Source organism: Trichechus manatus, unplaced genomic scaffold (genome assembly GCF_000243295.1).
Source record: "Trichechus manatus latirostris isolate Lorelei unplaced genomic scaffold, TriManLat1.0 scaffold00200, whole genome shotgun sequence".
In the NCBI taxonomy this organism is placed as follows: domain Eukaryota; kingdom Metazoa; phylum Chordata; class Mammalia; order Sirenia; family Trichechidae; genus Trichechus; species Trichechus manatus.
The window spans coordinates 2605337-2628019 of NW_004444136.1; the positions used below are offsets into that span (position 1 = coordinate 2605337).

Below are 22683 nucleotides of genomic sequence, written 5' to 3' on the forward strand. Positions count from 1 at the left end.
GTGGTGGATTTTACTTTAAAGTCTATTTTGTCAGAGATTAATATTGCCACTCCTGCTCTTTTTTGAGTGTTGTTTGCTTGATATATTTTTTCCGTTGTTTGAGACTTAGTTTGTGTCTTTAAGTCTAAGGTGTGTCTCTTGTAGGGAGCATATAGACGGATCATGTTTTTTTAACAAGTCTGTCACTCTGTCTCTTTATTGGTGCATTTAGCCCATTTACATTCAGCATAATTATTGATAGGTATGAGTTTAGTGCTGTCATTTTGATGTCTTTTTTGTGTGTGTTGTTCACAGGTTTCTTTGTTCCACTTAATTTTCTGTGCTGAGGCATTTTTCTTTATGTATTTTCTTTTCATCTTTTTCATTGTTGTTGATTTTGTGTTTGCTGAGTCTTTATATTTTTCTAGTTTTTTATTTTGAATTGTAGGATTGTTAGTTTCCTTTGTGGTTACCTTAATATTTACCACTATTTTTCTAAGTTTATACCTGTCTTTTATTTCTTTATATTGCCTTGACTTCCTCTCCAAATGAAAAATCTATGTCTACATTTTTTAAGTCCCTCCTTTTTGTTTTAATGTCGTCATGTTTTACATATTGACATCTGTTTCCCTATTTTCAGTGTTTTAGCTTTGGTTTACTTTTGTGACTTCCCTATCTGGGTTGATGTCTGGTTGCTCTGTCCTGTGTTCTAGTCTTGGGTTGTTAGCTGATGTTACTGATTTTCTAACCGGAGGACTCCCTTTAGTATTTCATGTAATTTTGATTTGGTTTTTGCTAATTCCCTAAACTTCTGTTTATCTGGAAATGCCCCAATTTTGTCATCATATTTGAGAGACAGTTTTGCTGGATATATAATTCTTAGCTGGCAGTTTTTTTTCCTTCAAGGCTTTATATATGTCATCCCATTGCCTTCTTGCCTGCATGGTTTCTGCTGAGTAGTCCCACTTATTCTTATTGACTCTCCTTTGTAGATGACTTTTCATTTATCCCTAGGCACTCTTAAAATTCTCTCTTTATCTTTGGTTTGGGCAAGTTTGAATATAATATGTCTTGGTGACTTTCTTTTGGGATCTACCTTATGTGGGGTTCAATGAGCATCTTGGTTAGATAGCTTGTCATGTTTCATGATATCAGGGAAGTTTTCTGCCAACAAATCTTCAACAATTCTCTCTGTATTTTCTGTTTTCCCCCCTGTTCTGGTACTCCAATCACTTGTAGGTTATTCCTCTTGATAGAGTCCCACATAATTCTTAGGGTTTCTTCATTTTTTTAAAATCCTTTTGTCTGATTTTTCCTCAAATAAGTTGGTGTCAAGTGCTTTATCTTCAATCTCACTAATTCTGACTTGCATTGCCTCAATTCTGCCCCTATGACTTTCTATTGAGTTGTCTAATTCTGAAATTTTATTGTTAATGTTCTGGATTTCTGATTGCTGTCTCTCTATGGATTCTTGCAGCCTGTTAAATTTGTCATTATGCTCTTCTCTAATCTTTTTAATTTCCTCTATTGCATTTTCTGCATTTTGCTTAATTTCCTTCCTCATTTCTTGAAGAGTTCTGTATGTTAATCTTTTGTATTCTGCCTCTGGTAATTCCAAGAAATTTTCCTCCTCTGGAAAATTTCTAGATTCTTTAGTTGAAGTTAGGGTTCTGGTATATACCCTGTTGTACTGTGGTAATGAGGGCCTATGCTGTTGAGATGGGCCCACACAAGTCTACACAGGGGGAAAGGCATTCAAAGTCCGTGGATTCCTTGTGCCTGTGGCTAGGCAAAGGAGCTGTGCCTACCCTGGGTTCCTGGCTTAAGGGAGCCGGCAGTTTATTTTTTCCCTGTTTGTTAATTTGTTCACTCTCCAAGTCAGGGAGAATGCCTCCGGGTGTGTGACGGATCCTACTTTCAGCCCAGGGGACTCGGCAATTGCTGAAGCTGGTCTGGGACCCAGTGCAGAGCAGGGAGCGGGGAGGTAAATGGGAGAGAGGTTTTTCCCTAAGGGGGGTGTTTTTTATCTGTGCCACAGGCCGTACACAATTACTTACCATTCACCTGATCGAGGGCTGCTTCTCACTGGTTCTGGGTGGCCGTGTAGACTCTCAGTGGCTTGGTCTCTCCCAGTGAAGAATGCACACCTCCCGAGCATGGCTGCTTGCCTGCCTCAGCGCTCACCCCCGAGCTGATCAGGCCTGAAGGGCTCAGGCTCTCGCCAGGTCAGGTCTGGCAGCTCTTCGCTGCTTCTGAACTGTCTCTCCCTCCCCCACTACTCAGTCCGGTTCCTCAACTCTGCCTTTGATGTTCAGGGCTCCCAGATTGCCATATATAATCGAATTGGGTCTTTGTTATGAAAGGGTCCACCAGAAGCGTCTGACTACTCCGCCATCTTGGCCCTGCTCTCCTGTTGTTCCCATTTTACAGATTTGAGGAGCTGACACCCCAAGAGTCCTGTGAACCACTGATGGCCACCCAACCATCCCTGGGCACATTTGCATTAAGGGGCTGAGTCCTTACAGCAAGGCTTCTTGTTTGAAATCCAAGAGAACACTAGATAAAGGGCATTCTAAATATATTTCTTTTCTATAGATGCTGATCTATTACTGGAAAACAGGAATTAGCTTGTCTGTTTGAGGATGTGGTTGGCTCTTTATAAAAAGGATATAGAAGAAATTTGCACATAGACTGCCAGCTTCATTATGCTGCCAACAGCTTCCAGCAAAAGAAGAACGTTTGCAGCCAGATGTTTCGGTAAGAATTTTATTTTATTCTATGGGTAACAATTACCTTTGCACTTGACTTCTGCATGCCTGAGGGATGGAGTCACTTGGGGCCACCCGAAAGTTCGTTCTTGGTCCAGTAGGCAGAGACTGCGTCATGGCTGGCCCGAGCAAGGCACAGGAGTCCATGGTCAGGACCCAGCCCTCCTCTATAGGGTCGCCTGAACTGGGACAGCTATTCTGTGCTGCCTGGAAAACAGGCTTCATTGCGACTGCAAATGTCAGGAGGACCTTGGCTCAAGTGACTGAGGGCCCTGGTCACATGCAGAGTCTGCAAGGATCACAGTGCCCACAGGACCACAGGTACGCTAGGCAAGTTCCTCATAGGGGCCAGCTTGTGAGTTGTAAGGCTAGCCTACATCCATGCTTGGAAAAAAACCAACCAAGTAGTTAATGGAGCAACGATGAGGGCAGTTAAACAGCCCCCACTAAAGTGCTGGTTAATGATTGTTAGACAACTAGAAGACGACCATCTGTTTGGATCACCTGTGTTAAAATAATCAAAACTCAAAGAAATTGAAACGTAAGGTTTATTCTGAGCAGTTATTCTGTATGCATATAGGGAGACCTTCTGATTAAAAAAAAAAAAGCAAATGGTTCAAAGTAGGCTAGTCATACAAAGCATATAAAGAGAAGAGGAGAGAGAAAAATAGAAGATCAACCACTGGCTAACCTTAAGTGATTGATTGAACCCTGCCCTCCCCTTTTTACTGAGATGAGCTGATATCAAGTCACAAGGTGGTCTCTGATCTGCCTACTAAAAATTGGCCCTCCACCACCTGCAGCCCTGAGACCTTCTGAAATTGAAATTAAGTAAGCCTAGGGTCTTTCTTCCGAACCCTCATGGCGCTGTGGTTAAGCACTTGGCTGTTAACTGAAAGGTTGGTGGTTTGAACACACCAGCTGCTGTGCAGGAGAAAGATGTGGCGATCTGTTTCTGTGAAGATTACAGCCTTGGAAACCCTGTGGGGCCGTTCTACTCTATAGGGTCACTGTGAGTCGCCATTGACTCGACGGCAGTGGGATTTTTGGATTTAGAGACTTTTTCATTAAATCATGAGGTAATAGTTTTGTTATTGACTATCCTTTTCTAACAGGAAAAGACAAATTTACATGGCTGTAGAGCAGCTTCTGATGGAAAGGATAAATCAGTGCCTTTGCAGTTTGGGTCTGGTTTTTTTATGGTTAATAATTGGTTTTGTGGATAAAAAAAAAAAACCTTAAAATCAAAGTAAGATGTCTGTTATTAATTTTTCTCTTTGGCACAGTTTTGCTGGGTGGGCTGGTTGTGTAATGATGTTGCATTGTTTGAACCCGGGCACCGTTCGGGCTAGTGAGGATTGAAACCTCAGATGCTAGTAGGAGAAACAAGTCTGTGGTCCGCAACCTGGCTACGCCTTAGAAGCCCGGAGGGGTTTCTAAACTGCCCAGGCTCCACCTCCAGAGATGCTGACTGAATCGGCCCAGGGAGTGGGGGCCCAGACGTGAGCGTGTTTTTAACTCCCAGGTGAATCTCACATGCAGCCAGTGAGACATCCGAGCCCTACCTTTTATGTGATCTGAGTGGGTCTTTGTGGGGATCAAAAAGAACGGGGTGGGCTGGAAGCCAGGATGCCTGGCTGGACACTTGCTTCGAGGAGCCGCTCAGATTGAGCTTTGACTTCACTCAGTCCTTATGCATCGGGGATCTGTGAAATCTCTAGGTACTTTCCTCTGAGCTGAGCTGACAGTGCCATCCAGTTTGAAGAGGAATGTTCACTTGCAGATTTCCGCAGTGGAGCAGCTGTTGCCTGGCTTCAGAGTAAAGACGCAAATCCTTTGAAAAAGGGACAAATGAGATATTGTATGAGATACCTGCTGTCTTAGTTTCTTAGTGCTGCTGTAACACAAATACCACAAGTGGGTGGCTATAACGAACAGAAATGTATTTTCTCACAGTTTAGGAAGCTAGAAGTCTGAATTCAGAGCGCCAGCTGTAGGGGAAGGCTCTCTCTGTCTCTTCTGGGAGAAAATCCTTGTCTCAGCCCCTCTAGTGTTCTTCTCGGTGTTCCTTGGAGATCTCCACTTGGCATCTCTCTTTCCCCCATTTGTGCTTGCCTCTCCCTGTGCCTAATCTGCTCTTTTATAACTCAGAAGTGATTAGGTCTAAAACACACCCTACACGGATATAGCCTCATTAACATAACAAAGAACCCCTATTGCCAAATGAGATTACATCCACAGGTGTAGGGATTAGTGTTCCAATACATATTTTGCAGGGGACACAATGCAATCCATAACACCTAAATTGAAAGGATTCGATTGAATTCATTTTTCAATGATTGTCTTGGTCACAAACATCTTGGCAGCTTTGTGAACATGGGTTGGCAGCGCCTTTCCCCAGAAAGCTTCAGAAAGGAAAGGAGGGTCACCCAGCCCAGGGGAGGCCTTCTCCCCATCTTCACCTCTCTCAGTCATCTCTTCTGTTTGTTTCCGAGCGTCTCTGTCTCCTTTGTTCCCATCTGTCTGTCTCTCTCTCTTGCCACACAGCCATACACAGAAGCTGGAGGAGATCACTGGGGAATTTGGGCTTGCTTTTAACCGAAATCTTCAGGGAATCGGGGCACATAGAAAATTCTTTGGGATTAAATCATGCTGCTGTGCTTCACTTTATTAAAAAAGAAATAGAGCTTCTGTAGAATAAAGAAGAGTTTTATTCAGATTCAAAGATTTGCAAATCGTGAAGCGGCAAAATGAAAGTTCAAAATGGCATTCTGAAGAGGGAGCATAAGCACACATCCTTTATACTCAGTTGTGCAGAACTCTGTACAGAGTTAGAAAAGAGTATGGGGGTACATTTGATTGGTTTATATTCAGCATGCTCTGTCAGACTCATTTACCAAGAATTTCTATTGACTAGGGTACTCAACTTTAGCCTCAGTCTCCTGCATTCCAGCCAGAGCTGGTTCCTGCAACAATCTGGGTGGGCCAACTCAGAATGTTGCAGAACAAGTTATTTTGATCAAGAGTGTAGTCATGGATCACATACTCTAAAAGCAGAAGCAAGGGCCTAGGACAAAATGGAGTCCGATTCAGACCTGTGTCAGTCATTTTAGTTATGTCAAGTGCCTCAGTTTTAGAGTGCTCTTTCACACTTCCCTCTTCTGATCGTGAATCTCCATTGAGATTCCTTGATCACCATCATAAGAGCATTTTCTTTTGCATGGACTTCTCATTGGATTGATCTTTTTATAAGCTGAATCTAATTTTTAACATTTCTATCACCCCAGAAAGTTCCCTCATGCCCATTTGCCGTCTATCCCCACTCCCATCCCCAGCCCAAGGAAACGTTGATCTGCTATCTATAAACTTGCCTTCTCTGGATATTTCTATAAATGGAGACATAGAATATGCACTCTTTTCAGTCAGGCTTCTCTCATTTAGCATAAGGTTTTTGAGGTACTAGTAGTTTGTTCCTTTTTACTGCTAAATAATATTCCATACTGTGATATACATTTTGTTTATCCATTCACCAATTGATGAACATATGCTTTCATTTCTCATATGGTAAGTTTATGTTCAACTTTTTAAGAAACTGCCAAAATATTTTCCAAAGTATCTGTAGTATTTTACACTACCATCAGCATTGTATGGGGACTCCAACTTCTCCAAGTCCTGGCCAATAGTTGTTATTGTTTGTCTTTTTTATTATAACCATCCTTGTGGGTATAAAGTGGCATCTCATTGTGATTTTGATTTGCCTTTCCCTAATGACTTGAAGCACTTACTGATGAAGATCAAAGACCACAGCCTTCAGATGGATTACACCTCAACATAAAGAAAACAAAAATCCTCACAACTGGATCAATAAGCAACATCATGCTAAATGGAGAAAAGACTGAAGTTGTCAAAGATTTCATTTTCCTTGGATCCACAGTCAACACCCATGGAAGCAGCAGTGAAGAAATCAAAAGACGCATTGCATTGGGCAAATCTGCTGCAAGAGACCTCTTTAAAGTGTTGAAAAGCAAAGATGTCAAGGTATGCCTGACCCCAAGACATGGTGTTTTCAGTCACCTCATATGCATGCGAAAGCTGGACTATGAATGAGGAAGACCGAAAAAGAACTGGCGCCTTTGAATTGTGGTGTTGGTGAAGAATATTGAATATACCATGGACTGCCAAAAGAATGAACACATGTGTCTTGGAGGAAGTACAACCAGAATGCTCCTTAGAAGGAAGGATGGCGAGACTGCATCTCACATACTCTGGACATGCTGTCAAGAGGGATCAGTCCCTGGAGAAGGACAACATGCTTGGTAAAGTAGAGGGTCAGCAAAAAAGAGAAAGACCCTCAATGAGATGGATTGACACAGTGGCTGCAACAATGGGCTCAAGCATAACAACGATTATGAGAATGGAGCAGGACCAGGCAGTGTTTCGTTCTGTTGTACATAGGGTTGCTATGAGTCGGAACCAACTCAATGGCACCTAACAACAACAACAATGACTAATGATGTGGTGCTGGCAAAGATTACTGAATATACCATGGACTGCCAAAAGAACAAATCTGTCCTGGAGGAAGTACAGGTAGAATGCTCCTTAGAAGCAAGGATGGTGAGGCTATGTCTTACATACTTTGGACATGTTGTCAGGAGGGATCAGTCCCTGGAGAAGGTCATCATACTTGGTAAAGTAGAGGGTCAGCAAAAAAAGAGGAAGACCCTGGACAAGATGGATTGACACAGTGGCTGCAACAATGGGCTCAAATATAGCAATGATTGTGAGAATGGTGTAGGACCAGGCGACATTCGTTCTGTTATATGTGAATTCGCTATGAATTGGAGCTGATTTCTACAGCACCTAACAACAGTAATAATGACTAATGATGTTGAGCATCTTTTCATATGCTTTGTGTGTCTTCTTTGGTGAAGTGTCTATTCAGATTTTTTGCCTATTTTTTAATTGATTTGTTTGTCTTCTTATTATTGAATTATAAGAGTTCTTATATGTGCTGGATACAAATCCTTTATCATATATATGATTTGCAAATATTTTCTTTCAGTCTTGTGACTTGACTTTTTGTTTTCTTAAATGGTGTCTTTTGAGATTCAAAAGTTTTAAATTTTGATGAAGTCCAAATTACCTATGTTTTCTCTTATGAATCATGTTTTTTTGGTGTCATATCTAAGACTCTGCCTGATCCAAAGCCATAAAGGTTTTCTTTTGGAAGTGTATAGTTTTAGCACTTATATTTAGGTCTATGATCCATTTCAAGTTAATTTTGATTATGGTGTGAGATAAGGATCAAAGTTCATTTTTTGCATATGGATATCCAGTTGTCCCAGCACAATTTGTTGAAAAAACTATTCTGGCACCTTTGCAAAAAATCAATTGACCTTGAATACTAGGGTTTACTCCTGGACTCTTAGTTTTGTTCCGTTGATTTGTATGCCTATCCATGTGCCGATATCATACAATCTTGATTACTGCTACTTTTAAAATCAGTTTTGAAATCAGGTAGTCTTCAGCTTTACCTTTTTGCAAACTTGTTTTGCCTATTCTAGATCCTTAGAGTTTTTACATAAATTTTCAGATCAGTATGTCACATTTCTTTTTTTTTTTTTTTTAAAAAAAAAGAGCTGCTGGGATGTTACAGGCATTACGTTGTATTTATAGATCAATTTGAGAAGGCTTGCCATCCTGACAATATTGTGTCTTCAACATCTTGAACAAGGAATGGCTTGCCAATTTATTTATATCTTCTTTAATTTCTCTCAGTAGTGTTTTGTACAAGTCTTGCACTTCATTGTTAAATGTATTTCTAAATATTTCATTCTTTTTAATACTATTGCTTATGGCATTATTAATTTCATTCTCAGATTGTTTATTGCTAATATACAGAAATACAATTGATTTTTGTAAATTGATCTTTTATGCTGTGACCTTGATAAACTTATTTATTAGTTCTATTAGTTTATTATTATTATTATTATTCCTTGAGACTATTTTCTAAATACAATATAATATCATCTGTGAATACGGACAGCTTTACTTCTTCCTTTCCAATCTGGATGCTTTTAATGAATCTCAGTCTCTCTCACTTTCTTTTTCTCTCTCTCATTTGCCTTATGGCACTGGATAGAACCTTCAGTAAAATGTTTACTAGAAGTGGCAAAAGCAAGCATCCTTAACTTGTTCCCAATCTTAGGGGAAAAGCATTCAGTCTTTCACCATTTAGTATGATGTTAACTGTGGGTTTTTCATAGATGCTCTTTATTATGTTGAGGACGTTCCAATCTATTCCTAGTTTTTTAAGTGTTTTTGTCATGAAAGAATGTTAGATTTTGACAAATAGTTTTTCTGCATTGGTTGAGATAACATGTGGTCTTTATTAATGTAACATATAACATTTTTTTTTTCAATGTCAAACTAACCTTGCATTCCTGGGACTGGACATGGTATATAATCCTTTTACTCTACTGCTGGATTCAGTTTGCTAATATTTTGTTGAGGACTTCTGCATTTATATTCATAAGGGATATTGGTCTGTAGTTTTTTTTATTTTGTTTTGTTTTTCTTCCCCTTGGGATGTCTTTGTCTAGCTTTGATATCAGAGTTATACTGTCCTCATAGAATGAGTTGGGAAGTGTTTTCTCCTCCTTTTCTGAAATAGTTTGTGAGGGATTAGTGTTAATTTTTTTATATATTTGATATATATTAAAGCCATTTGTGCCTGGACTTTTATTTCTAGGAAGATTTTTAAATTACTAATTTATTTAAATGTTACAGATCCATTTAGATTTTCTATTTCTTCTTGACTCAGTTTTGATAATTTCTGTCTTTCTAGAATTTTGTCTACTTCATCTATGTTGCCTAATTTGTTTGCATAAAGTTGTGTAAAGTGCTCCTTTGTAAGCCTTTTAATTTCTGTAGACTCAATAGTTATGTCCTGTTTTTCATTCCTGATTTTGTAATTTTGTGTCTTCTCTCTCTTTTCTTGCTCAGGCTAGCTAAAGATTTGTCAATTTGGTTGTTATTTTCAGAGAAACAACTTTTGCTTTCATTGACTTTATCTAATGTTTTACTGTTTTCTAGTTCATTGATTGTTGCTCTAATCTTTATTATTTCCCTTCTTCTGTTTGCGTTGGGTTTAGTTTCTAGTATTTCTAGTTTCTTAAGGTGAAAACTTAGATTATTGATATTGGTAAGCCCTTTTCTGAAATAAGTGTTTAAAGTTATAAATTTCCCTCTAAACAGTACTTTAGCTACATCCTACAGATTTTTATATGCTCTTGTTTCATTTTTATTCAGTTCAGAATATTTTCTAATTTCCCTTGTGATTTCTTCTTTGATCCATTCAGTGATTTGGAAGTGTATTGTTTAACTTCCAAATATTTGGGATTTCTCAAATTTCTTTCTAATTTCTAATTTAATTCCAGTGTGATCAGAGAATGTAGTTTGTATGATTTTAATTTTGAATTTATCAAGCCTTGCTTTATGATCTGACTTCCATATGTAATTGAAAAAAATGTGTATTCTGCAGTCATTGTGAGGAGTATCCTATATAGTCAATTAGGTCAAACTTCTTGATACCAAAAAAAAAAAAAACCAATCCCGTAGCCATCCAGTTGATTCTGACTCATATAGAGACCCTATAGGACAGAGCAGAACTGTCCCATATGATTTCCAAGGAATGCCTGGTGGATTCCAACTGCCGACCTTTTGGTTATCAGCTGTAGCTCTTAACCCTATGCCACCAGGGTTTCTAGGATAGTGTAGTTCCAATCTTCCATGGTCTGTCTAGTTGCTAGTATTTTGTCTAGTTTTTCTATCAGTTATTGAAATTGAGATATGTAAATATCCAACAAAGGAGCCCTAGTAGCGCAGTGGTTAAGTGGCTCGGCTGCTAGCTGAGAAGTCAGAGACTTGAACCAGCCAGCCTCTCTGAGGGAGAAAGATTTGACACTCTGCTTCCATAAAGATTTACAGCCTTCAAAGTCCTATGGGACAGTTCTACTCTTTCCTATAGGGTCACTATCAGTTGGAATCGACTGACCAGCAATGAGTTTGTTCTTTTTTTTTTTTTCGTTTAAATAGCCAACTCTTACTATTCACTTGCCTGTTTCTCCTTTCAGTTCTCTCAGTTTTTGCTTTATGTATTTTGAGGCTTTCTTGTTAAGTGTTTATACATTTATAGTTGTGATCTCTTCCTGATGTATTCACCCTTTTATCATTGTGAAATGTCCCTCTTTGTCTGTAGAAATTTTTTTTTTCTCAAATCTATTTTATCTTATATTAACATAGCCACACCAGCAGTCTATGGTTACTGTTACAGGGCATATCTTTTTCTATCCTTTTCCTTTCAACCTGTTTGTGTCTTTGAGTCTAAGGCTTGTCTCTTGTAGACAGCATATAGTTGGATCTTACTTTTTTATGCAGGTTAGCAGTCGTTGCCTTTTGATTAGAGTTTAGACCATTCACATCTAATGTAACTATGGGTTAGATTTCCATTTGTCATTTTGCTATTTATTTTTGTTAAATGTCTTCTCTTTCTTTTTCTTTTGTTCCTGCTTTACTGTCTTCTTTGTGTTACATAGATATTTTCCAGTATACTATTTGAAATCTTCTGTTGATTTGTTTTACTATATTTTTGAATTGTTTTCTTAGTGGCTGTTCTATGGGTTGCAATATGTATTTATCTCAATCTACTTCAGATTAATGCTAACTTAGTTTTAGAAAAATGTAAAATCTGCTCCAATATATCTCCATTTCTTCCCCTACTCCTTTGTGTTATTATTGTCACGTGTATGTCTATATGTTTTAAGCCCAAAATATAGTTTTATAATTATAGGCTTATATACTTTATGTCTTTTAAAGAAATTAAGAGAAGAAATGAGAAAAAAAAGTTTGTAGAGTCTTTCATATTAACATATATATTTGCCATTTTCTGTGCTCATGATTTTTTTCTATGGATTCAGGTTACTTCCTGGTGTAATTTCCTTCCAACCTGAAGAACTTCGTTTAGTATTTCTTATAAGGCGTATCTGCTAGCAAGGAATTCTCTCAGTATTTGTTTAACTGGAAATGTCTTTAGTTTGCCTTCATTTTTGAAGGATAGCTTTTTGGATGTAGAATTATTAGTTAAGTTTTTCTTTTTTCTTTCAACACTTTGAATATGTCATTCCACTTCTGGGATTTTTCAGATGAGAAGTCAGCTGTTAATCATATTGATGCTCCCTCCATGTGATGAGTTATTTTTCTCGTGCTGCCTTTGTGATTTTTCTCTTTGTCTTTGTCTCTCAGGAGTTAGAAAGTAATGTGTTTAGGTGTGGATCTTTTTTGTATTTACCCTACTTGGGATTCTGGCGCTTCTTGCATGTGAGGATTAATGTTTTTCATCAAATTTCAGACATTTTTGGTCATTATATTTTCAAGTAATTTTTCTGCCACTTTCTGTCTCTTATATTACCCCTTCTAGCACTCCCATTACACATATATTTGCATGCTTGGTGTTTTGTCATAGGTCTCTGAGGGTCTGTTCATTTTTTTTTTTCAATTATTTTTCTCTGTGTTCTTCAAATTATATAATTTCTATAGATCTGTCTTCAGGTTCACTGATTCTTCCATTGGCTCAAATCTGCTGTTGAGTTCTTCTAGTGAGTTTTCCATTTCAGTCATTGGGCTTTTATCTCACGAATTTCCAGTTGGTTCTTTTTTACATCTTCTATCTGATTGAGATACTCTATTTGTTGATTCATTCTTGTCGTACATCCCTTTAGTTCTTTAAACATGTTTATAATAGCTTCTTTAAAGTCTTGTCTGCTAAATCCAAAATCGAGGGATACTCAGAGTTTCTATTGATTGTTTTATTTTCCTGAGTATGGATTACATTTTCCTTTTTCTTTGTACATCTCATAATGTTTTGTTAAAAACTGGTTATTTTAGATAACATATTGCATGAAAGCTGTATTCTGATTTTTCCCCCTAAATGTTGTTGTTGAATTGCATACTTGTTTGTTTGTTTAGTAACTTGCCTGCACTAAATCTGTGAATTCTGTCTCCCTGACAGTGTACAGCCACTGATATCTCTGCTCAATTTTTATCTTTGTTTTTATTTTTATGCCCGGCTTCTTAGGAGTCACACCTATTTCTGTGTAACTTCATAGTTGGCCAATTATTGGAAGGATGCAGTGTTCAAACACTTCAAACTAGTAAGGTTTCCATTCTCTGCCAATTGATTAGTGTGTTAGTATGGAAGTGCTCTTAAAGTTCAGGTCATTTTCAAGTTTGCACCGGCTTTTACTTTCCACTGGGCCTTTTCACACCTTCTCAGCACATGCCCATAGGCTTAGGGTTGGCAGGATTCTATGGATAGCCTGGGCCCTCTCCAGTCTCTACTGCATGTGCACTCCTAAGGCAGGAATATGCTTGCCCCAAGCATGAGTGCAACATCAGACTAATAGAGCCATTCGTCCTCCCCACCTATCTGCTGCCAAGATTGCCAGCTCCACTGACAGTGCCACTGGATATGGGTGTCACATACCATTCCAAATTGAGCAAGCCACCTTTGATTACATCAGCAACATTGCTGGTCCTCATGGCCTGCCCCACCCTGGCAGAACCTCTGTGAGGACTAAGCCTCGGGGAGGTAGGATAAGAGCAGCCTGAGTCAAGAACACCACAGACTTCTGCTGTTCTTATCCACAGCTCAGCAGTTTTTCAGGCATAAATTCTTTTCAGATTTTTGTGTGCCTTTGGTTAATTTCCAGAGTACTGAAATGGTTATTTTTGTCAATTTTGTCCAGCTTTATATTTGCATTTTTGGAGAGAGGATTTGCTGACCTCATACTCAGCCATAGCTGGAAGTCCTGCCTCATACTTATTCATTTATTATCCACCTCCTCCTCTTTTACTGGGATGCAGTCTCCATTTTGCAGACTTTATTGCTACCACCCCTTTGGTCCCTATTCAGTTATCTCATAGAATAAGGAGAGGAAATGGGAAGGTTAAAGTTAGAGCTGTTTCCCGGTGCCTAGAATGATGCTTGGGACATAGTGTAGGTCTAATAACTATTTGTTGAATGAATGGATGGATGAGTACCATAGAGAGAGGACCAATGTAAATCAGGTGACCTTCCTGAGGACTTGGGTCAATAAGAATATACAGGGGAGAACAAATTCAAGAGATACTGGTGAGAAAAGACAGACCACACTTGTCAATGCTGGATAAGAGAGGCACTGAGGATGACTGGAGCTTCCAGTGGATGACTGGCTGGTTGGTTTTAGTGGTGCAGGATGTCTTGAAGAGTCCAGGGCCCTTCATCACAGAGCTAAACACACACCTGGCCCAGGAGTCATAGAAGCTGAGAGAGGGTCCGTGGGAAGGTAGCGCAATTGTAGGCCCAGCTGCTGCTCCATACAAGTGAGGTGAATCAGTTGATCAACAACAATGTTTGTGAGCTACAAAGTGGCTGCTGCTTCCCTGCTGTCTTCCAAATCCCGTAAGAGTCTCCTTGTGGCCCACACTAATGGTAAACATACAAGAATGGGAACTCTGGAAAGTGTCCTTCAGCACATTACAAAGCCATCACAGGACTTTATACTCTAGTTCAGGCTGTGGAAAGCCAGTGGAAGAGTTGAGGCCATTCTAAAATTCCAGCCGAACGGCTCTGGGAGGAATGGCAAACGGGCAGGAGGGGGCGAGGCGGGGGCAGAAAGACCCCTGCGTCAGGAAGCCATTCAAACAGTCCAGGAGAGGGCTGATGAGAAGATGGGCCAAGAAATTGGTGGTGGAAAGAGGACAGAGTCTAAGAAGGTAGAATACACAGGGCTTGGTGACTAGCTGCATGTGGAAGGGGAGGGAGGAAGGAGGCAAGTCTGAGGCCCAGCCTTCTGGCTTGGGCAGCTGGGAGGATGGAGGCAACATTGTTGGGAGAGGGATGCAGAAGGAACAGGTATGGGGAGGACTGTCTGGTGCCTGTATATATTGAATTGTACCCCCTTAAAAAGGTAGGTTGAAGTCCTGACGCCTGGTCCCTGTGAAGGTGGCCTTGTTTGGAAATGTGGTCTTTAATGATGTTATCATTAGCGTGAGCTCATAGTGGAGCAGGGTGTGTCCTAAGTCCAGTCTGAGTGATGCCTTTATTAAAGAGGTGAAAGACATAGAGACACTCAGGGGAAAACAGCCATGTGAAGATACATTTACGAATCCCAGGAAGTAGGACGAGGAGCAGGGAGGGAGGGATGGCCAGTGTAGGCATTAGGAAGGGAGCTGACTCAGCTGCGCCGGAACCTGAGGAGTGCAGATGCTTCTCAGGAGTGTCCGCGAGGATGGAGCCTGGGAACCATCCTGCTCCCTTTCTCCTTGCCTGAAGGTTGTCCCAGTGGTGTGGATGCCCCGGCACTTCCAGACCGAGTGTGTTTATACAGAGGCTGGGCAGGGACTCCTAAGGCTTCAGCGAGCCCTGAGTCTGAGAGCCTGGAGTGGGAAGTGTCTGTGGGCAAGGAACTCTCCTGCCACAGCTGTGGTTGAAATTGGAGGTGGACTAAGGAGTGAGACGGGCACTACAGCTCTACTCTGACCTATACCCCAAATATTTTTCTCTTTCCAAGTATGGGGGAGTGTGTGGACTAGACAGGCCTGGAAAGAGACAAGGCTGGGGTCCCAGGACACACCAGGCCACAGTGCAGAGGTGGGGTAGAGGAGACTACAGGAGACAGGGGGACCAGAAACAAAGTAAGTGTCTGCTTCATGGTGTCTCAGGAGGTGGGGGTGGGGGCACTGGCTCCAGGACCTCCTCCCATAGATGCTAGAATTCCCTTGCTCACAGGCAGGAGGGGCGCAGAGGAGAGCCCTCTTGCTTCCTGGGCTCAGAGCTGTGGCCTCTAAGGAAGAGTGAGAAGTCTGTGCCACCAGGAACAAGGCACTGGGAGATGCTGGGCAGAGCCTTCAGAGTGTCTCTAGACAGATGCTCTGCCAGACCCACTCAGAGAGCCAAGCAGAAGCCCACGCTCACTCACCCCCGAGATTGAACCAAACACGGGCTGAGTCAGCAGCTGTCCTCAGAGGGCTGGTTTCCTACGAGGACTGCGGTTCCTGTACCCTGGGAGGAATGAGTTGGCCCTGAGAGCCGTTGCGAAATGGACAGACCACAGTGGGGCCTAACAGTCCATCCACATTCAGCTGCTCACACTCCCACACAGGCCTCCATGAACGCCAGCCCAGCACTGTGAGCACAGAGGGCTGTCCCTGTTGACCAGATGAGGAAGTTCACTGCACTTCCCACAGGAACACAGCTAGTGAGGGGCAAAGGCAAGACTCAACCGAGGTCTGAGCTGACCCATCTCTAGTGCTCATTCGTAGCTGCACCCCTTTAAGGGCCTTCATACACTCCTTGATCACAGCCACCAAATCGCCCACCAGAATCTGAATATACCTGTCCACCTCCCCACAGTATGATGGGATTAGTGACACAAACTGGCCTTTCTCAACAGGCTGGCTGACTGGCGGGTCATACCTCTGGCCAGTGATCCCACAAACAAGGAAGAGAAGAAGAATCGACATGGGGCTTAGATGCCCACGGCATAGACTTTCAGATACCTGCCCTAGAGGCCTTTATAGCCCTGCTTTCTGAGAGTCAGGGCATCCTAGAGACCAGCTTAGCCCGGTGTTCAGTTGAGAAAAGCTTCCCCCTCATCTGCCCAGACCTCTACTCCCCCCTTTTCTTAGCCCCGTGATATGGCTTGGTCCCTGTTAACCTGCAAGACTTCCTCTGCAGGCTGATGCAGCAAAGGATTTCCATGTGGACACTCTTCAAGGAAAACTGACCTTTTTACCCTGCTGGCTAATGTTATTCTGCCGGTTCTGTAAATGTGAGAACACAGACTTGAGAGAAAGACAGACCTGGGTTTGGACCATGGTTCCACCACTTACTTACTCTGTGGCCTTATTCAAGTGGCATAATCTCTCACTTTGGTTCTTCACCATAAAATGGAGATAATGATAATCCATATCTCACAGGACTGTTGTAAGGATTAAATATCTAATAATAAGCACAGAGTCCCAGAAAGGGCACAGGGTAAAAACTCTGAATGCATAGGAGTTCCTTTCCAGACAAAAAATCTGATGCTACTGTTCATCTCTGGGTGTGCAGTGTGGCTTTAGAATTTTTTTTTTAAATAAAGGCATATAAAGGTGAGTTCCTGATGGGAACTCTGGACATAGGGACCCTACCCTTAGAGCCTGACACGCAGTCTTACGTCTCCAGTGTCCAGGCAATGTACACCAGGATGGATCAACTGAGGGCCCAGAGGGAGGCCAGAGATGAGAGCCATTAAAGCAAGAGCCGTTAAAGGTGGTCAGGCCTGGGAAGATGACTCAGGAGGAAACTGGGAAAGAAGAGCAATTTAAGCCTAAATCAGGCAGAAGAAAACAAAAAATAAAAATTAGAGCATAAACCAGTGAAACTGAAAACAGGAAATCAATAAACATCAACAAAACCAAAAGCTTATTCTTGAAAAGACTAGAATGATAAACATCTATCCAGGCTAACCAAGAAAAAAGGAGAGAAGAAACAAATTACTAATATTAGAAATGAAAGAAGGACCGTCACTACTTATCCCATGGACGTTAAAAGGATAATAAAGGAATATAATGAACACCTCCAAGGCCGCAAATTTGATAACTTAGATGAAACAATTCCTTGAAAAACACAATCTATCAAAATTTACACAAGGAGAAATAGATAATCTGAATAGGCCTATAACTATTAAAGAAATTGAGTGGATAATTAATAATCTTCCCAAAAAGAACGTACTAGACCTAGATGATTTCACTGGTGAATTCTACCAAACGATTAAGGAATGATACCAATTCTGTACAATCTCTTCCAGAAAATAGAAGGAGAAGGAATACTTCCTTACTCATTATATGAAGCTAGCATTACCCTAATACCAAAACCAGGTAAAGACATTATAAGAAATGGAAACTACAGACCAGTATCTCTTATGAACAGAAATGAAAATACCCTTAATAAAATATTAGTGAATAAAATCCAACAATGTAGAAAAGGAATTATGTACCACAACCAACTGAGATTCGTTCCAGATATGTAAGGCTGGTTCCACATTCAAAAATCAATTAATGTAATCCAACATACCAACAACTTAAAGGAAAAGAGTCATGATAGCACATCAATTCGTATAGAAAAAGCATTTGATAAAATCCAGTGCCCAATCATGATAAAAACTCCCAGCACAATACGGAAGAGGAACAGTGTTAGAGGGCTGACATTACCTGACTTCAGGGGTTGTAAGAAGTCTAGTGTAATCAAGATAGCATCATATTAGCAAAAGAATGGACATACAGCGCAACGGTATAGAATAGAGAGAGCCCAGAAATAGACCCACGCAAATATAGTTAACTGATATAAAAAACTTTTTTAAAAGGCCAAATTCAATTCAATGGAGAAAGGCTAGTCTTTTCAGCAAATGGTGCTGGAATAATTGGACATCCATATGCGAAAAATATACAATAATCTAGACACAGACTTTATATCTTTCACAAAAGCAAAAAATAGACCATAGACCTAAGTGTAATGCTAAACTATACAACTTTGACATGATAAGATAGGAGAAAATCTAGGTGACCTTGGGTTTCATGATGAGTTTCTAGATAAAATGCCAAAAACAAAACATCAAAAATTTATGAAAGAAAAATATTAAATTAGACTTCATTAAAATTTAAAACTTCTGCTCTGTGAAATACAGTTAAAGGAATGAAAATACAAGCCAATGAATGGTAGAAAGTATTTGCAAAATATTGATACAAGGCTTATATCCAAAATGTACAAAGAACTCTTAAAATTCAGCAATGAGAAAACAAACAACCCAGTTTAAAACGGGCAAAAGATCTGAGTAGACACCTCACCAGAGAAGATATACAGATGTCAAGTCAGCATATGAAAAGATGCTCACCATCATATGTCATTAGGAAATTGCAAATTAAAACAACAAGATACCACCATACACCTGTTAGAATGACTAAAGTTCAAAATGGACAATACCAAATGCTGGTTAAGATGCATAATAACAGGAACTCTCATTTATTGCTATTGGGAATGCAAAATTTTACAGCAGCTTTAGAAGACAGTTTGGCAGCTCCTTACAAAGTTAAGCACAGTCTTACCCTAGGATTCAGCAAATGCATTCAACCCAATCAGGTTGAAAATTTACACCCACACAAAAACCTGCACAGGAATGCTTATAACAGCTTTATTTATAATTATCAAAAACTGGAAGTAACCAAGATGTCCTTCAATAGGTGAATGGATAAACAAACTGTGGTACATCCATACAATGGAATATTATTCAACCATAAAAAGAAATGAACCACCAAGTCATGAAAAGATATGTAGGGAACTTAAGTCCATATTGCTAAGTGAAAGAGGCCAATCTGAAAAGGCTGCATTCTGGAATTATTACCTGATATTCTGGAAAAGGCATAATGGTAGACACAGTAAAAAGATCAGTGGTTGCCAAGTCTCAGGGAGAGGGGAAAAGCATACATAGCTAAAGCACAGGGGAATTTTAGGGCGCTGAAAACCAAAGGTCCGTATTTCGAATCCACCAGCCGCTCCTTGGAAACCCTATGGGGCAGTTCTACTCTGTCCTGTAGGGTCACTATGAGTCGGAATCGGCTCCACGGCAACGGGTTTGGGTTATTTATTATACTGTAATGCTGCATACATGACATTATGCGTTTCTCAAAACTTACAGAACTTTACAACACAACGAGTGAGCCTTGATTTATACAAAGTTAGAAAATATAATTTAAGACTTTGGTAGATCCCAGAAAAGAATGCAGACTGTGACGAGAGACTAGCTGTGTGGCCATATATGAAACAGCCTCACTGAGGGGCTTGGGGAAAAGGTGCTGACCTAAGTAACTTTGGAAATGAATGGAGCCTGTAAAACTGAGAGCAAAAGGAACTGAATGTGAGTATGTACTCTGATCAGTAAAGTTGTCTGCACAGGGACACAGCTGAACAATTTTCATAGTGCTATACAGGTTTACTGGAATTGAAATGCGTGATGTCGTCTATCCAGCATTACATTATTATCTAGAATAGATGTGCTTCACCTGTGTATACTTTCCCTGTCTCCCTGAAACTGGGCAATCGCTGATGTTTTTACCGTGTTACAGGATGAGCCTGGGGCAGGCTGGATTGAGGCATGTGAGGGCCCTAAACACTGATAATCTATGGTGTCCCCTCCTCTGCTTACTTTTGCATTAGAACGGAAATTGTAACTTTTTGTGTTAGATAAATATCAATACTTCGGGTATTATTTGGATGTTGCTATGTTGGTATTATATTAAATCAGCTCCCTGCGGGGTGGGGGAGGGAAGGAGGGGGTTAGATCCTTCTGTCCTGGAGGAGTGAGCAAGGGGCTTAGCTGAGTTTACTGCAGGTGGTTTCTGGTTTTTACCGTTGGAAACAATGCCATGAATGCACTGTTCTCTACAAGGTAATTCATCTGCACTACAAATTCCCAGGAGCAGACTCACTGGTCGGCGTGGCCACTGCGTCCCTTCCTTAGACCCTTGTCACGGCACTGGCCACTCCAGCACCAGGCCGTGCTGCCTCTCGAGGCTGGCTGTGCGCTCCCAGCTCCGACTTCCTGAGTTGATGGATGGGAAGGCAAGCTCTGTCCCTTCCTGTGAGATACTTCACTGTTTTCCTCATGTCCTACCTGCCCAGGGCCGCATGGAGAGAGGGAGGGGCTTCTGCCCATTTGCGATGAACTCCTGTGGGTTACGAACATGCTGTGGCATATACTCTCTAATGCTCTGAATTCCTGGGCCCATGACTTGATGATTTTCAAAAAGTCTTTATCCTATAAATTTGCTGACAGGGGTCGTTAGGAGGAATAAATGCATTGAAAACAGATTTCTGGGGCCCATCTAGGGCTCGTTGGGCCCCATGGGTGGAGGTGGTGAGGTCAGCAGAACACACAGCCTTCTCCATCATATGGCACCATGTGGTGGACACCTGCCACCACATCCTTGTGTGGAAACGGACAGGCCACCAGGTGTGACCAGCCTGGCAGGCTGGCGTTGAAATGCCAGCTCAGCCATCTACTGACTGGGAAATGCACACATTCCCACGGTGCCTGCCTCAAGTAATCACACAGGTGGGAGCATTCAAAGTCCCCTGGGATATCTGCAGACAGAAACTCAAAACTGAAAATTCAAAAAGTGAGTAAGATGCAGGCGCAGCTCAAGCTGCTTCCTGAGTGCCCTACCATGGGGCAAACTGGGGCATCCTTGTCCCCTGAGCCCTACCCTGGGGCAGACCGAGGCATCCTTGTCCCCTGCACCTTACCCTGGAGCAGACCAGAGCGTCCTTATCCCCTGCACCCTACCCTGGGGCAGACTGGGGCCCACATCCTTGTCTCCTCCGCCCTACCCTGGAGCAGACCAGGGCGTCCTTGTCCCCTGTGCCCTACCCTGGGGTAGACCAGGCCCGTGTCCTTGTCCCCTGTGCCCCCGGAGCACCTGCTGTCTTGCACACCCTGTCCTGGGCACAGGTCCAGAGGGAATGAGACAGGGCCCTTCTGTTGAGGGCCCCACCTAGACAGGGGACAGCCCACATAAGTGTCCTGACAACAGGGGCTGCCTCTACCATGGTGGCAGTGCACACATGCTCAGCCTAGGCTTCATGCAGGGTTAGTTCCTAATCAGTATGTGTGGGTAGGAAGCCTTGAATACGTCACATCCCATAGAAGCCCATCACCCCAATGGTGTTGCCTTGGCCTTGGAACAGCAGTCAGGGCTTCAATGCTGAAGGCAAAAACTTAACAATGTCCATGTAACAGCCACCATTTATAGAAAACCGACTCGACTTCAGCACCATCTAGAAGAATCGTCTGTTCTCCATACATCTTCACAATAACCCTGTGGGGTAGGTATCATTAGTCCCGATGAGGAAACCCTGGCTCAGAGAGGGTAAGATCCTGGTGGCAGTGGGATTCCAGCCCAACTTACGTCTTGCCAATGCCTCGTCCAGTCTCCATGCGGCCCGGGCTCCTGAGCTGGAATGAGGCTAGAGAAAGACAGCCAAAAAGACTTCACGGAGTGAATCTGGTATAACCAGATCCGACTGGGAGGGGGGTTAGCTATTGTACTATAACAAAATAATAACATTCAGTAGCTTCAAATAATAAGCAATGATTCTTGCTTGTGAGTCTAGGCGTTGAGCTCACCTGGAGTCACTCAGGCCTCTGCACTCGGCTAGTGGGCCTGCAGGGGGCTGCTTATCTCAGGAGGATGGCCTCACTTACATTTGTGAGTGCTGCTGGTGGTGGGCTGGGGCAATACAGGGTTGATGGACCACTCATCTCTCATGGATACAGAGAGGGGTAAGGAATTTAGGCTATTCTTGTAATCAATCTACCATAAGAGGAAAATGGCGGCTATTAAGCACTAGAAGCTCGTTGACCTAGCCCTCTCTTGGGATGAGATTTCCTGGTGGTAGGGAAGCACTCTCGTTCTAGGTCACTCTGGCATCATACGCGCTGCGCAAGTATGACTTCACTCCTTCTCTGGGACCCCTGAGCGGCTAAGGGTGGAGCAGACACCATCTCCTGGAAGCCTTGAAGCTGAAGCACCATCAGATCTCTCCTGCCTCTGAGATTGGCCTGGGCCAGGAGAAAAGCCCAGCAAAGCAGGCATTGTTGCAGGGAGGACCCTCCTTTGCAAAAAGGGAACAAGAGGTAGCGTTAGCACCATCTGCTCTAGTTCCTGCTAGAATCACTCATCCTTAAACTTAAGGAGCATTATGAAAGCTCCTTCACGGTGGAAATGCAAAATAACAATGCTGGGAAGAAAGACCCTTAACTTCAGCATATTAGGAATATTAAGAGCATGTTTTTCAAAA

The 22683-nt window shown here is 41.8% G+C and overlaps 1 protein-coding gene across 1 annotated transcript in view; it reads left to right on the plus strand.

Moving 5' to 3' along the window:
• The window catches only part of ARHGAP22 (Rho GTPase activating protein 22), a 298466-nt gene that overhangs the window by 9891 nt on the left and 265892 nt on the right, over window positions 1-22683 (plus strand). Inside the window, exon 2 of the mRNA XM_023742109.1 lies at window positions 2575-2736. Within this exon, the coding sequence (XP_023597877.1) occupies window positions 2685-2736 (52 nt within the window). The 5' untranslated portion in view covers window positions 2575-2684. The remainder of the gene's footprint in view (window positions 1-2574; window positions 2737-22683) is intronic.